Raw genomic sequence first — 16907 nt, forward strand, 5'->3', positions numbered from 1 at the left:
TCCTCATGTCCTCTTTCCTCTGCCTTCCTGTCCTCTTTCCTCTGTCCTCTGTCATCCTGTCCTTTGTCCTCTGTCCTACTGTCCTCCTGTCCTCTGCCCTCCTGTCCTCCTGTCCTCTTTCCTCTATCCTCCTGTCCTCTGCCCTCTGCCCTCCTGTCCTCTGTCCTCCTGTCCTCTATCCTCCTGTCCTCTGCCCTCTGCCCTCCTGTCCTCTGTCCTCCTGTCCTCTGTCCTCCTGTCCTCTGTCCTCCTGTCCTCTTTCCTCTATCCTCCTGTCCTCTGCCCTCCTGCCCTCCTGTCCTCTGTCCTCCTGTCCTCTTTCCTCTATCCTCCTGTCCTCTGCCCTCTGCCCTCCTGCCCTCCTGTCCTCTGTCCTCCTGTCCTCTGTCCTCCTCCCTCTGCTGCAGCTAACATTAGGGCTAATAGAGGAAAGAGGGGCTGCTTGATTTCAGCCAGCTGATCAGTTTACAAGTTAGATATGTGACAAACTAACCTAAACAGTCCGACTACACAGGTAACCATTGGTTACACCAATCAAACCACAATGTGTGAAACTCTTAATAAACTGGCACCTCTGTGACGCATTTTGATTTACGCATGACGTCAGACGCACTGTCTCCTCTTCCCTCGCTCTGATTGGTCCTCCGGAGAAATGAAAATGACATTAAACCAAGATGGCGCCGGGCGACAGAGTAAAGTGATGAGAGAAGAGAACAACAAGCGACACAACTAACACAACAGAGGGCTTCCACTCATCCTCTACGGGCTATTTACACAACCAAACCTCTTATCTTACCACCGGGGAACTGTCAAGCTCCTACTGAGACACCTTCCCTAATCTACAGAGATATAATTAATCAGCTAACTGTGATGCTAACTAGCTGCTAACGTAGCTAGCGGAGGCTAACTGCGGAAGGCGAGGAGAGGAGGAGAAGCTCGAAGTACAAGCCGACAAGTCACGCTCATTTCTCTCTCTTTAACTCAACCCACCTCTCTGTTTTGGTTCATTAACTACCCGTAGAGTTTGCCGGGTCATCCAAACTAACGGGGTCGGTGAGGAAACTCAACGTGACACCTCTGATAAGGAAAGCAGAAAACGACGAGAGGAAAGGCGTCATCGTTGCTGATCTGACGCCATGGCTCTTTCTCCTCTTCAGAGTGGACTGACGGGGATTCAGGTAAATACAACACATTATACATTATATTATTAGCTCACTGTCAGAGGCAAGTTCATTTGATCCCCACATTTTATTTCCTCATACTTTAAGCTGCTGTAAATAACTTTATCTACAAGGACATTGCATCATTATCACGATGTGCTTCCTAGTGATAAACCATGTTTGTCAAAGTCCAGTAGGTGTGTGAGGAGACTGACATCTTATTTGTCTTTTTGTTGTCAAATGTAAGTTACTGAATGTCAATGTCAAACCTTATCCAATTTATTCTTGGCCAGATTTATAAGCAGCATTCATTGTAGGCTAAAAAATCACATCACAATTAAAGCACAAATTGACATATCCAACTTGTTATTTTACTTGTCTACTGTTGTATTTTTGGAAAAGTAGCAAATTCACACGTTTAATAAGCTGGAAACATCAGATTATTGGCATTTTACTTCATGTATCCTCATACTTTAAGCCCTGTAAATAACTTTATCTGCAAGGACACTGTCTGCAACATTATCACCATTTGCTTCCTAGTGAGAAGGATAAGATAAGATATTCCTTTATTAGTCCAGCAGTGGGGAAATTTGCAGTGTACAGCAGCAAAGTAGCAATACTACAATGTGTATTGTGTGCTGCATTCAAAATGTTACTTATATTACTTAAGTTTTTACTTTATTTATCTGCTTTTATTGTCTTGTGAAGCACATCTGTTTTGAGAAGTGCTATATAAATAAATGTATTATTATTATTATTAAGTAAAAGTACAAAAGTATTAGCATCAAATTATAATTTTATGTATCAAAGTTAAAAGTACTCATGCATAATGGCCCATTTCAGAATAATGTATATTATATTACTGGATTATAATTATTGATACATTAATGGGTACATTACTTTACTGTTGCAGCTGGTGAATGTGGGGCTAATTTTAATTCCTTTTATATACTACTTGGTAGCTTAATCTATTATAATACATAACAATTCATGAGTTGATTTATATTTTGCATTATTATTCTGAATCTGATAAGTAATTAAAGCTTTCAAATAAATATAGTGAAGTCAAAAGTACAATATGTGCCTATAAATTGTAGTGGAGTAGGATAAGATAAGATATTCCTTTATTAGTCCCACAGTGGGGAAATTTGCAGTGTACAGCAGCAAAGGGTATAGTGCAAAAAACAAGATGCATCAGCTAACACAGTAAAAAAGAGACAAACTAAAGTGTAACAAAATATGCACAATTTAAATAGAAGGAAGTATAAAAATAGGAGCAGTATATACAGTATTGACAATAAACACACAGCCTTGTTTGTCAAAGTCCAGTAGGTGTGTGAGAAGATTGACATCTTGTTTGTCTTTTTGTTGTCAAACGTAAGTTACTGAATGACTGACGGACTGTCAAACCCTCTCCAAGTTATTCTGGCAAAAATGTATAAGCAGCATTCATTGTAGGCTAAAAAATCACATCACAATTAAAGCACTATTTTGTCGCTCAATCAGTTATTCATTTGATGGATTAAAATTCTGAAAATAGTGAAGCCCATGCCATTTAAGGCTGCAACTAATGATTACATTAATTATTAATTAATCTGGCAATTCTATAGGTCTATAAAAAATGTCAAACTAGTGAAATGTCACCATCAGAATTTTCCTAAGCCTTCGCAAGGTGATGTCTATGAATCGTTAATTTTGTCCAGTAAAGAATATTTAGTTTACAATGATATGAAACAGAGAAAAGCAGGCAGTCTTCAGATTTGAGAAGCTGAAACCAGAGAATGTTTAGAAATGTTGCACAATAAATTAATTGAACCATTAATTAATTATTGAATAATTGTCATTTATTAATCTATCAATCCACTAATCGAATAAGTGGCATGACATCAAGTGGCTTCTAAATCTTAAGATATTCAGTTTACTATCACTATAAAATAGTTGCTGATAAATATTCTGTTTGTTGACTAATACAGAAGGTTAGTTGAGGGTTTCAGCTTTTTCACAGTAGTTTAAGATTTATTGTCATTGTAATGTAATTGTATTTTTATGAGCCACCAATGGCATAGTAGGTTGAATAATTCTTTTTTGATAGTCTCCTGTTCAACTTTAAATTTTTTATTTTTTGTTGAACCAGCCACTAGCTGGCAGTCAGCACATGTCCTGTTTGAGACTTGATATAAAGTAGACAGACCACACCACAGCCCAGGGGGTGACATAACAAAGACATTAGGGCTGCAACTAATGGTTATTTTCATTGTCAATTAATCTGTAGATTATTTTCTCTATTAATTGATCAGTTGTTTGGTCTATAAAATGTCAGAAAATGGTGAAAATGTCAATCAGTGTTTCCCAATGCCCAAGATGACATCCTTGTTTTGTCCACAATGGAAATATATTTTCAGCTTACTGTCAAAGAGGAGTAAAGAAATAAGAAAATAATCACATTTAAGAAGCTGGAATCAGAGAATTGACTTTTTTTTACTTTAAAAAATTACTCAAATTGATTAATCAATTCTCAAAATAGATGACGATTAGAAGACCTGCATGATTATTCCATTGATTGCACACAATACTACTCTTTTTCTTAAATAATGAACACTTCATTAGCATATGCACAGACAAATACACGTTCAGAGGGTAAAAAAAATGGACCAGGGGCCACAGGTTACTATGCAGAGGAGTGTTAGCAGTTGGGAGGCTGGCAGTGAGTCTCCAACCCTGAGGGTGTGGTGCGTGGATGACACTAGACTACACAGTTGTGTGGTGCAGATGGGAGAGCATCAAACACATGCTTTTAGAACGAGGTTCAGGCAGCTTTAGCTGTCGCAGTAAACCTGCTGACTGTGGATATGGCAAGTACATTCCCATCATGTGTAGTCTGTGGTCGCAGCGCCCTTGTTGTTTTTCCCATTGTTTTTACAGAGGTCAGTCTCCACATTATAATTTTCACCTGGATGACTGACCACACCAGTGTTATGATAGTATTTTGGTTGTGTTGTTTCTGCTCTGCTTTATTCTGCACCGCTCTGCCTCTTTGTCTTTGTTGTAAAGTCCCTTTGCTATCAAATTCAGCAGCCACCCTCTTTGCCAATTTTTCAAAGTGCAGTTGCTCATCTCCCCCTCCATATACTGTAGGTTTGACCGCCATGCATTAGCACTTTTACAGGAAGCTGTTCTCTGGGGGGACTGTAAAGCAATATGCTGTGTGAGGCAACAGATCATCGCCTTGGGGCTGGGTTACCTGGTAGATTAAGCTTAAATGCTTTCGTTCTTTATTATTAAAGCTACTGCAAAAATATCATTTGTTTCATTTGGATTTTCCAGATAATCTTCATAATATACAGTGTAATGCTTTAATAAAAATGTAGCTCTTTTTCAGGATAGACTTATTTTTGTAATATAGGCCATTTGTCATGGAAATTTTGGCACTGCAAGCACTACTCAGACAGTTTAGGCTAATGATTGCTGTGCACGAAGGGAAATTGAACTGGCCAACTTGAAGACCATTATTCCCTCCTCCCTGGTGCTCCATGGGGAAATAAGCCATTTAGTTCAGTCGATAAGTTAGGGTGTTGTCCTTCAGTTTCTGTTTAGCCTTTGTGGTGGAGGACATTAAGCCTAAGTCTGTGTTACATTGTCTCGTGATTTAAGTGCCAGCCACAATAAATTTAAACGGCAACTATTTTGATGATTGATTAATCACTTATCTAATATGAAAGTAAACTGAATATTGTTGGGATTTGGACTGTTGGTTTGACCCAACAAGACGTTTTTAGATGTTAGCTCTGGGAAACTGTGATGGACACTATTTTCTGACATTGCAGATAGGTATGCACCGATATCGGATATATTTATTTGTTACATTTTGTTTTGCAAAGTTAGGAAAGCAATGTTTAATTTAAGCCTAATTTTGCCTTAAAAGAATGATCCCAGTCACTTCCACACAGTGAGGCATACGGCTTTTTAAGCCATGTTGATTGTGTAACAACAGCTTGAATACCTGTAATTTTACCTCCTGTGCCTTTATGTTAAACTCGTCAGTTGCATGTGGCTCTGCGTTACCTAATATGTACTCTATTCTCTCTCCCCATCCTTCTCTCTGTCACACAGAACTTCAGAGCTGATCCAGAAGAGTTTTACACCAAGCTGGACAGGATAGGGAAAGGCTCTTTTGGTGAAGTTTATAAAGGCATCGACACTCGGACTCAGAAAGTTGTGGCCATTAAAACTATCGATCTGGAAGAAGCGGAGGATGAAATAGAAGACATTCAACAGGAAATCACAGTTCTCAGCCAGTGTGACAGTCCCTTTATCACCAAGTATTATGGATCATACCTGAAGGTAAGCTTTAACCTCCGGAAGAATATCATTGGCATTTTATGATACTTCATGCTCGACATATAGGTCAGTAGTGTGTTCCTGCAAGCATGTTTATGCAATGTAGGTCAATAAATAATGCATATGGGCAATGGAACAAGTATTGCCTGTGTAATATCGCACAGATTGCTGTTGAACAACCCGAAATAGGCCGACATTTCTGTAGTATATAGCTTGAGGGCTTTTAACAGTGCAATCTGTAAGTATTTGGACATTGACATGTTTTATTCTTTTTGCTCTGTACACGAGCAGATTGGATTTTAAATCGGTCACAATGAGGTCAATGTGTCGATTCAAGTGCAGATTCTGCGATATTCATCTGATGTGAATGTAAACACCCTTTAAGCTGAAAGTCAGCTCTTTAACATCTCTGTAGTTATTGTAGCTTTTCAGTCACGCTACATGTGGTGGTGCTTAGAGTGCCTCTCACAGCACTTACTATGGTACTTAACAGCAGAAAGGAGAGAAGTGTTGGTCCATTAGCTCAAGATATGCTGCTGGCTGAAGGAGAGAATTGAGGCTTATTTGTGTGTAATATGCAAGCATGGTATTTGTGCTGTGTGTGTGCTACAAAACTTTAAAGTGATCGTGTTGAGATCCATAGTTTTCTAGTTTAGCAACATCTTTGTCAACACACTGCCCTTACCAGACATCACTAAGGGATGAAGGAGTGTCATCAGTACAGGGAGTCTTATTTTGTTACAGAGATTTTTTTTCCTGTTGATTTAGTTTAGGTTTTTCTTTTCTGGTCAGTAGTGGTGGGCGGCAGTGGTGGCAAACATTGATCATGCCAATGGCAGTTTCAGTTTTTCCAAGCAAACTGCTGGTGCTGCTGCTAAAAACAGAGCATGCAAGTGGGGCGGAGCTGCTAACACACAGCTCATAGAGGCAATAAAGGTACATTAAAACCTTTAGCGTCCAAAGGTTGTAGTTATGTGAGTCATAATTAAATGTGTCTAGATTCAGTGTGACTTGCACTCTTCGACTATATCATTATCCCAGATGTCCACCGCAAATAAATGTCCATAAATCTGCTTGGAAATCACAGAAAGAAGAGCCTCCTTTCATCTCCAGACCTTGCATACGTTTTTTTCTTTGTGTCAGGATCAAAGTAATCCAAAGTAATAAGTGATAGTGTCTGTACATATTTCCTGTTAACATCCCCTAAAGCATTATGGGAACTGTAGTTCCAAAACTTACAGAGTCAGAAGACACTGAGTAAATGTAACATCTTAAGACAGTCTGTGTGCATTTGGGCATCTCAACACATAAGCTCCGATGACTCATCCACAGATGTGGAGTTGTGGTGAGTGACTGGCTGAACGACCTTCACCAGATGATGTTTATTCATATGTGAATGTGGGACACTGGAAACAGGTGCTGCCCAAGTTTTCTGAGCACAACTGGATCAGACAGCTGAGATGTTTCTGGTGTTTTGGACAAGTAAAGGTTTCACTCCTACTAAAGTCAGTCTGTAGAGGAGTGGATGTCCCAAGGTTATGCCTATTTGAAAACATCTTGCAATACAATCTCCGGTTCCTAAGATTTTAATCTACCAATACATTGTCTATTAATAATGTGATTTAATGAAAATGGCTGTTTAAGAATTTAACACAGCTCTGATTGTTGCATGTAATTGTATCTTTTAGATTGATACCTTGTAGTCTTCAGCTGCTAGAAAATTATAAACCAGCCTGTAAACACCATCTGACTGAATTACTGATTTATTTTTACAGGGTACAAAATTATGGATTATTATGGAATATTTGGGTGGAGGATCAGCTTTGGATTTGGTAAGTATATTAAAATAAAGTAAATGACATATTTGAAGATGATCTTACCTTAAACTATTTGATTTGCAGGTCATTATGACAGTTATGTAATGTGTAAAATCTGTGACATCTTTCAAAGTAAAGCCCAAAGTCACCTGCATCCTCTAATTTATCCGTTCTTCTAGTTGGAACCAGGCTGCCTGGATGAAACGCAGATTGCTACGATTCTGAGAGAGATCCTGAAAGGGCTCGAGTATCTGCACTCTGAAAAGAAAATCCACAGAGATATCAAAGGTACCTTTTTAGATACTGAATGTTCATTTAAGCACTGAATGTTTTCGGAAGCACTGAATGTTGCAGCTCATATTTTTGCCTCCTTGCTTTCAGCTGCCAACGTGTTGCTGTCAGAACAAGGCGAAGTGAAGCTGGCAGACTTCGGCGTGGCGGGCCAGCTGACAGACACCCAGATAAAAAGGAACACATTTGTTGGTACTCCTTTCTGGATGGCGCCTGAAGTCATAAAGCAATCTGCCTACGATTCAAAGGTCAGAATTATCCCAACTTTTATTGTTATCACAGTCAGGTTTAGTGTTGGAAAGCAGAAACCCAAAGAAATGAAAAGTTTTGGGGAGAAAATGCTTTGATTGACAACAATGAATTGCTAATGGTCATACATTTTTAAATCTATAAGGTCATCTATCAGTCATTTTGTACTAAAACAGTAAGTCAACTTTACTGCACGTGTCATTGCAAGACATGGCAGCAAAGTGTCAATGAGTTTGACAGCTGGATCACAGAAGCTTACTGTAGGTTTAACACATCAGCTGTGTTGGACTGAACATCTGGAGTGGTGGGAGAGTTTCTATTGGACTAGTTGACCTGTGGGCCAGCGGTGAGTCCAGCAACACCAGTGCAGGAAGGAGAGAGGGCCGAGAGCATAAAGGCAATATAACAGTGTTTATATTATTCAGATCAACACAGTGATGTGTATCAAACCTGCTTTGGTGACCTTTTGTCTCTGCTAGGGTTGACAATGTAATGTTGCTGATGCATAAAGATAATTTAACTGACTTCCTGTGGTGAACAAGATAGAAAAAGCGAAAGTGAGCACATGTGGGAAGGTGAGCAAGAGTGAGCTTACCGAGAGGAGAGAATATGTAAAACTGAAACTACGCTCTGTATGAAAGGGGTGTTATTGACACCAGGCCCTCAGGAAATACCTGTTGTCAAACCCAGGTGAAACATAACCGTGCTGTGTCAACAGTTAGCTTCATTTTAATGTGAGTCAACAAATTAAATGTTGGTGAAGAACATTGTCCAAAGAAAAACGATTTGTGTGAAATAGCTCCTAAATGATTTGTACATTTTGTCCTTTTTCCCCCGTTGCTCTGTTGAATGCCGTGTTCTGGTTTTTAAGCACTTTTTAAGACTGCTTTTCTACACTAGATGTGCCAAATACATATTTTTGGCATAACCACAACATGAGTCAGTGCGGCTCGTCAACCCAACCACTATGTCACAGTCTTCAGTCTGCACAGCTTCCTCAAATACACCCATGCTTCCTAAGTCAGCCAGTTTAAATGTCATTTCACACAGCATTGTGTCTGTGTGTATCATAGACTGTATTTATAGATGAACGACTTGTTTCCACTTCATTCCGTTGTACTAAAGTGAAGCCAAAATACCCCGGGTGCAGGAGCTGCCATCTTGAGATTTTTATGTCATTTTGAGTCAGAGGCTGCATTCCAAATCGCATACTGGCTTGCATACTGCAAAATGCGACCAGATATAGTAGGACATCCGGGTATTTTTGGCACTCTGTATTTGACATCCTAAGTATTGACTAGTGTTGTCAATACATATCAATACTGAATATTTGAAACGGTTTCAATACTCATTTTCCGCAGTATCGATTCACAGGTATCAGCTGCGCTTTCTGCTCTCTCTTCTCTCCGACACTCGCCTTGAGACGCGCACACACACACACACACACACACACACACACACACTGCTTCTTATCTTTTGAGAAAAATCTTATATTATTTCCACATGGTATTGAAAATCAATATTTTTCAAGGTATTGTATCAATGTTAAAAATTCCAGTATCGTGGCAATACTAACATACTAAATATTTTTCTGGCATACTAAATAGTATGGTTATTGGAACGCACGAAGAGTCTGCGTAGTAGTGATCGGGGGCCTGGAGCCATGGTATCGAGCTCGCCAACACCTGGTCAAGCCAATCCCGATCCGAGCACGGCCGCAGCTTATTTAGCATGAGCCACCTAGCTGCTACGTTAGCACCACAGTAGCTGTTTGGCTAAAACGACACAACAAGTAACCGTTATATCTCTATAACTACATTTATGATCAAATTGACACATGTTCTATTACACAGACTCGTGACTGGAAAGTTAAACTCACATCTCCTCTCTCGTCCATTTCCACGAGCCTCCGGCTGCGTGACTACTTCACTCAGAGCAGCGGTCAATCACAGCTGTCAATCATGACGTCTCACCCCCTTTTTATAGCATCAAATAACTCATTAAAACCAAACTTATCAGAAAAATGAACATTTGAACATACATCGGCGTGATAAGAACTACCTCAAATGACAGAAACCATCTTTGGAAAGAATTTATTTGACGCCTGCTTTGACTTTTTAGTTTGGCCCATGTCCCATTCGCTAACATGGACGAGGCAGGCTTTATGACCTATACTGCAGCCAACCACCAGGGGGCGATCGAGATCTTTTGGCTTCACTTTTGGCTAGCTGTCATGCCGTCCATCTTTATACACAGTCTATAGTGTGTATTTGTGGACGAATGTGTGAGACTCTGCTGCTTTATTAAGATGATCTTTTCTGTCTCAATGTCTTTGTTTTTATAGGCAGACATCTGGTCATTAGGGATAACGGCGATAGAACTGGCAAAAGGAGAGCCGCCGCACTCTGAGCTTCATCCTATGAAGGTCTTATTCCTCATCCCAAAGAACAATGCACCGACACTGGAAGGAAACTACAGTAAACCACTTAAAGAATTTGTTGAAGCCTGTTTAAATAAGGAGCCTAGCTTTGTAAGTTTAAAGGACTCTTGTTCATACTGTTACGAGTAACACTGCACAGTATTCTTTCAATATCGTTTGTTTGTTTTCTGTATTTTCCTTAGAGGCCAACCGCTAAGGAGCTGTTGAAACATAAGTATATTGTAAGGCATTCCAAAAAGACGTCCTATCTGACCGAGCTGATTGACAGATACAAGAGGTGGAAATCCGAGCAGTCTCGGGAACAATCCAGCTCCGATGACTCTGATGAGTAAGTTGTCTGCACCATCACCAGCCAGTTCAGGGGGGGCAAGACATGGCAGATTTACACTCCTGAAGCAAAATCTAGCAGCTCTGAGTACACTAATGATGACCCTACAATCCTGTGTCACTGTAGGGAGCCAAATGGCCAGGCTTCTGGAGGAGACGACTCCGGCAATGATGACTGGATCTGGCAAACCATCAGGGAGAAGGAGCTCAAGAAGTTTCAGAATGGGGCAGCACAGCCTGCTGAGCTCGAAAGACAACAGGTGAGACCATACCGTGCCGTTGTAGAGGGAAGAAGTAATAAATTAGTAATTGAGCACATCTTGTTCGCAAGGCCAAATCTCCCCTGTGTCAAATGTCTGTCAGATTTCCCCGTTTAACATTAAAATCATCCTTTTTTTCCAGGTGCAGGAGAGTCCAAAGAGGCCTTTGTCACAAAGCTTATCAACAATCTTTACTCCATTGTTTACTGAGGTAATGGCACTAACAAGTTACCCCAAGTTAAAACAATCATCACTGAATGTATGATTTAAAATAAAACTGTTGTAATCAATGCAAATCACACAGAAGGAAATCTACTGTATGTTCAGATGCATTTATTTTGTCAGAGATTAATTTACAATTAAAATACTTAGAAGTTCACATTCTATTGTTAACTAAAAGACGTCATTTTTTGCAGTTGAAAGAAAAGGGCGAGACGCGTAATGGCAAGCCGGAGGCTGCCGAGAAGCTGCGGGAGGCCATTTTCCTGGCAGAAGAAACACACCCAGGGATCTGTGACTCCCTGGTAGCTGAACTAGTGCAGAGACTTCAGAGGTAATCGGGGTTCATAATATCACTTCTCATTATATTCTTCTTAGACATTTTTTTCATGTAAAAGTCCAATGGAAGTGCATATTTACTTCCTAAATGTGATGTATGTATGTGAGCCTATTTAGCGGGATCATTAAGGGCATCTTGGGACGCTCCATCGGTCCCAGGGATAGACGCTCATATTTTTAATCACTAACCCCGCGGGCCACCAAGCCCCGAAGTTTGGTTGCTAAACTACATTTTTTGGTTTCTCAAATGTAAAATTTTGTAAAAACAATACATAAAAAGGCAATTTAACGCAACTGAACACAGCCTTCCTTAAATGTGACATTAACAGAATGAAAATATGTAGTTATTTATTTACATTGAAAACTCGAGTTCTGTTTTCTCTCACAGTCTCTGAGTGCACGCACTATAAATGAAACAGGTTGTGTCTGAAATTCCATGCTAACATGCTATTTAGTACGCTAAAACAGTACGTGAGAGTTTTTAGTATGTCCGAAACCTTATCATGAAACCAGTAGTACATGAATAGCATACTATTTTTCGGTGTAATATTACAGTATGGAAACGCTGGACACTATGGCGGCATAAACATCCCACAGTGCACTGCGGTAGTGACGACAACGTTCATAACGGACGTTGGCGGGCAGCTCTGTAACATCAATAACGCATCATCTTAACTGTGAGTAAAAGATTCCACAAGGCGTAATATATATTTTAAATTCATTCAGAATTTGATTCTCATAAACCGTTGTTTTGCTCACATGAAGTTGGCACGGGTTACCATGGTTTCACATCTCCAACTGGCATACTGCTGTTTATTTATTATTGCTGTTAGGACACTCCAATAGAAATGCTATCAAACTGATTTTGTCTGGCCCACAATGAAATATAGGATACAGGATATAGGAATAAGAGTCTTGTTATTCATCCTTCCAACTGTTTGTTGGTTTGCGATGAACGTTAGTCACTGTCAAGACCTTTCGTCTTGTTTTAACCCGAGGCCTGTTCCGTTCAGTCAGCAAATATTAACCTTTTCTCTGATGTTTGTCAGATTTTCTGTGCCACAGGCAGCTGCCAGTCATTGAGAGGAGCTACATCCAGCTCTGCTCTAATTTTCCACCCTGGTGGCAGCAGTCAGATCTTTTCCTCTGACCTCCACAGCCGGGATGAAGTCTCCCAGGAAGGTCTCCCATCACTCATTTGCCTGAAGCAAATCCTGGCCTACTTAATGTCTGTTTATACGCTAGCACACCACCAGAGGGTCCTATTCAGGACAGTCAGTGGCCAGCCACTCAGCTGCCTCCATGACTGCCACCTGCTGTAAGATGTCCCTTTCTCAATACCTCCTTCACAACTGTTTTTTTTATTTTAATGGTGGAGTCCGCTATCTTTTCTGCAAAGGACTCTTGACTTATTGGTTTTTGGTGAGTTTGTGGCTTTTTTTTTTCACACAAAGGTTTGCATCCTTTTTGGAGAAAGTACCTTGCTTAATTAATCGTGTGCATGTGTGCGTGGCTGTGCGAGATATCCTGTGAAACGTGCGGTGAAGAGTGACGAGTGGGTTGAAGCGTTCTATAGAAAACTCAGGTATCCTGCTTTAAGTGGATCGGGTCCTCTGGGAGACGGAGAGAGCTCTACAGGGTGGTTGTACAGACTTGTAAATAAGCTAATTTCTACAGATTCATGAAAAAATAATGGAGCGTTTCTAATGGAACCACTGTGTACAAATGGCCAAATGCAAAACTGTAGATAATGGTTGTGAGGTAAATATTTTGAGAGACTAAAAATGGCCATACATGAGATTGCCTTGCCTTTCTACTTGTTCTTTTTGTATATCGGTCTTTGATTTCTCCAGTTGTAAAACTTTTTAATGACAAACGGCTGCCCTCTATCATGTTTTACTATTGATTTATTATATATTTCTTATTAACTTTTTGGTTTCACACTTGATGCTGTGGCTGTAATGGAGAATGTAAAAACCAACAGGCTGGATCGATGAAGCCCCCACCAGTTTAAAACACTGGACGCTCTGTTGCCAGCCTCGATTCCACAAGGCCTCGAGTTGTGTTGGTTTGTTGGACTTTGCCTCATCCCTTCTTCTTTTTCTTTTTTTTTGCTGTGTGTTTTTGACTGGTTAGATAAACTGAGGTTTCGTCCATTCATTCCATTAACAGGGCAGTGCCATCATCGAGTTTATAAATCAGCAGACTCTGTTAGTCTTCCTAGGAGCTGCAGTGGTACTATCTATCTCCTCAGCGTACCTACAGCTTTAATTGCACTTCAAGTATAAAATGCCTTTTGACTATAAACAAAGTAGCCATAAAACAGTAGCACGAGACTTACAGTATTTTGCAGGTTATGCTATCTGGGACAAAACAAGTCCACCTGAAGTCTCACAGCTTGGACTCTGGAGTTGGTCATGCAGTGTAATATTTGCCTGGCTTTATCTTTCCATTTTTCGACTTGTGAGAGGTTTTTCAGTTGTACAGTAAAATGCATATAGACAAAGACTTCTCACATAGTAGACGACACTGCTCTCAGATGTACATATTAAGGTGTTTTCAGAGACCAGCGGCACTGCTACTACTTCTGACTAGTTTAAAAGGAATGCGCATGATAGTATACCAGTATAAATCCTATTGGTTGGCCTGAGCAGTATGCGTTGTAGCACACTGCTGCGGGACTGGAGGAATGTCGAGTCCTGAACAGAGTTGAATCAGCCTTAGAGTATTTGTGATGAATGGGATGAATAGTATCAGCTTTAAAAATGTTAGATCCAATGCTTTTTCTTGTGATTTCTTCTTTATATTTCCCCCCTCTGGCATTAAAATGCATATGCAGCAATACTTTTAAAAGATCAAAAATACGTATGTCATTCCTTGCCAGTATGATGCATGCATGAACAAATGGACTAAATTTTCTTCTCAGTGGGAATTTCATAATTCTTATGGAGTCGGATGATAGATTCTTTTTGCCACGGGCAATACACGGTACACAGTCAACGGGGCAAGTTAAAGGGACAGTGTGTAGGATTTCTGGGGATCAATTAGCAGAAATGAAATATTCATAACTATGTTTTCATTAGTGTATAATCACCTGAAAGTAAGAATCGGGTTTTCGTTAGCTTAGAATGAGCCCTTCATATCTACATAGGGAGCGGGCTCTCTTCACAGAGTCTGCCATGTTTCTACAGTAGCCCAGAACGGACAAACCAAACTCTGGCTCTAGAGAGAGCCTTTTGTATTTTTACGTTACCTGAAGGCCACCGTAGTTCTCCGACATGCTTGGAAAGTGAGGGGTGAGCGGAGGGATATTCAATTGGTTGCAATCTGCAACCTCACCGCTAGATGCCACAAAATCCTACACACTAGTCCTTTTAAAGCGACGCTGCAACATTTGGGAAATACGATTATTCGCTTTCTGGGAGAGAGTTACATTAGAAGATCGATCTTCTCTAGTATTTGTATGCAGCTAAGCCAGCTAGCCTAGCACGGGGACTGGAAACAGGCGCTAGCATGGCTCTGTCCAGAGGTAACAAAATCCACCTACCAGCACCTCTAAAGCTCACCAGTTAACTAGGGCTGAACAGTTATGGCCAAAATGATAATCACGATTATTGGGATAAATATTGGATCACAATTTTTCATTGATTTTAGAGACCAAATATTTTTTATTTCACAATGGAGCATTGCTTTCACTTCCATGTTGTGCTGCATTCCTGCTAATTAACAGATCTTTGCATCAAAATAATTTTTAAAATAAGTTTCCAAAAGGAGTAATATACCGTATTTAGTACGTTTTTCACAGGCTGCTGCTGCCGAGTGTTCGCACAGCGGCATGACAGCTACCCAAAAGTGAAGCCAAAACATCTTGTTTGCCCCCTGGTAGCTGGCTGTTAGTTTAAGAAGCGCTTGATTTGAAATGCAGTTTCCTAGGAGCGGAAGACGCATTTTAAACATCAATATTGCAGTCAATCAAATTAATTTAAATGTGGGAAGCCCAAATTGTGACCGCGATTAATATTTGATTAATTTTGCAGTTAACACGTTATAGTATGTTGTGAGTTTGGCTTCTTACAAGAGGTTATTTGCTGGCGTTGACCTTGAATAGTTAAGGTTTGGATAGGTTGTCGGGCAGCAAGTCTTGCAAGAGTTTTTACACATTTTTTGCGGGTTACCTTCTAGACACAACCACGAGAGAGCGGTATCCATCCTCTTATGTAACTCTCCGCCAGAGAGCGAATGAGCGTATTTCCCATAATGTCAAATTAGTTAAAACTCTTTAATTTGATCATTTAAACGGAACATTTCTTCCCCGTTTTTCTCCAAAGACGATTTTCTTTCTTTTCTGCTTGCTAATTGCGGCGGAATACACACTTTATTTAGAAAAGGTCACATATATTGTTCAACTTAAATATTGGTCAACCAAATCAAGAAAAGGTGCCAGACTCAATGGTTTCCGTTTTCACTCGGTTTTGTGTTTTCTGCTCCTCTATGAAAAATGAGTCCGCTCTCCTTTCAAACTTTTAATGTGAAATGTGCCATGTAAGCCCTCCATCCCAAACTGAGACAAATTCAATACAATTTGCACCTTTGACGTGGTCTATGATGACTCTTTATCTTTTTGTGTTGCACTTTGCAGATTTTTTTTTTTTTTTTTTTAAATGGTACTTTAAAAGGCTACAATGTTATGTCGCAATTCCCCCCAGTTTTATTTTCATTTTTCCCCCTTTTGTGTGTTGTATGGCAATAAAGCAGTGTGATCGCCAGGAGTCATTTCTTAGCACAAGTAGGCATATATTCTATTAAACTATTTTTATAACCCAAGAGAGCAGTATTATGTATTAGAGGGAGTACAGTTTGGTTCTGTGATGTGTTAAAGTTTCAGTAAACACTGGATAGCAATCACTTGAAATGTACGTTTCATTTTGTGTGACTTTGCTGACAGTTTATAGTCCAGTATACATGTTTGCTAATTCAGGACAATGCTGTTGGATTTATTGGAAGTTGTCATATGATTTTAAGGAAAAAATAAAAATCCAGTACAAATTTGATGAATAGTTTTGCCATTGTTTGACCGAGTCACACGTCTTAACATGACCTTATTTTGAATTTGCTTGCCTTCGACAGCATTTTAGATTTCCTGTTATTCAGAGCAGTTTTAAGTTCATCCATCAGCCCAAGGTGCCTCTAGAAAATATCACCCTTCTTGCATGTTGTGCTACTGTATTACGGTCCTAATTTACATTCACTTGTGCACAGTAACCAGTCCACCTGCAGCTGTGGCTGGTGGATTTGAAAATCTACCAGCCACTCAATAGATTACCATAGTTGTTATGGCTGGTGAGTGAAGCAAATCTAGCAGCCACTTGCATATTTTACCAGAATTTGGATGGTGCTAATTTCCAACCCTGACAGTAAGCCATGATAATAGGTTCTTAAAGGTGCTAAATTCAAAATGATTTAGAAG

At 39.9% G+C, this 16907-nt stretch overlaps 1 protein-coding gene across 1 annotated transcript; it reads left to right on the forward strand.

Annotated features, from left to right (window-relative positions):
• Nucleotides 1-649: 649 nt before the first annotated feature.
• Nucleotides 650-16486, forward strand: stk24a (serine/threonine kinase 24a (STE20 homolog, yeast)). Its single transcript, XM_074659249.1, has 11 exons — nucleotides 650-1178; nucleotides 5271-5501; nucleotides 7274-7330; nucleotides 7495-7603; nucleotides 7697-7854; nucleotides 10200-10385; nucleotides 10478-10623; nucleotides 10750-10882; nucleotides 11025-11093; nucleotides 11299-11435; nucleotides 12490-16486. The coding sequence occupies exons 1-11, from the start codon at nucleotides 1137-1139 to the stop codon at nucleotides 12521-12523; spliced, it is 1302 nt and encodes a 433-aa protein (XP_074515350.1). The 5' UTR covers nucleotides 650-1136; the 3' UTR covers nucleotides 12524-16486.
• Nucleotides 16487-16907: the final 421 nt, after the last annotated feature.

This window comes from Sebastes fasciatus, chromosome 14 (assembly GCF_043250625.1).
Source record: "Sebastes fasciatus isolate fSebFas1 chromosome 14, fSebFas1.pri, whole genome shotgun sequence".
NCBI lineage: Eukaryota > Metazoa > Chordata > Actinopteri > Perciformes > Sebastidae > Sebastes > Sebastes fasciatus.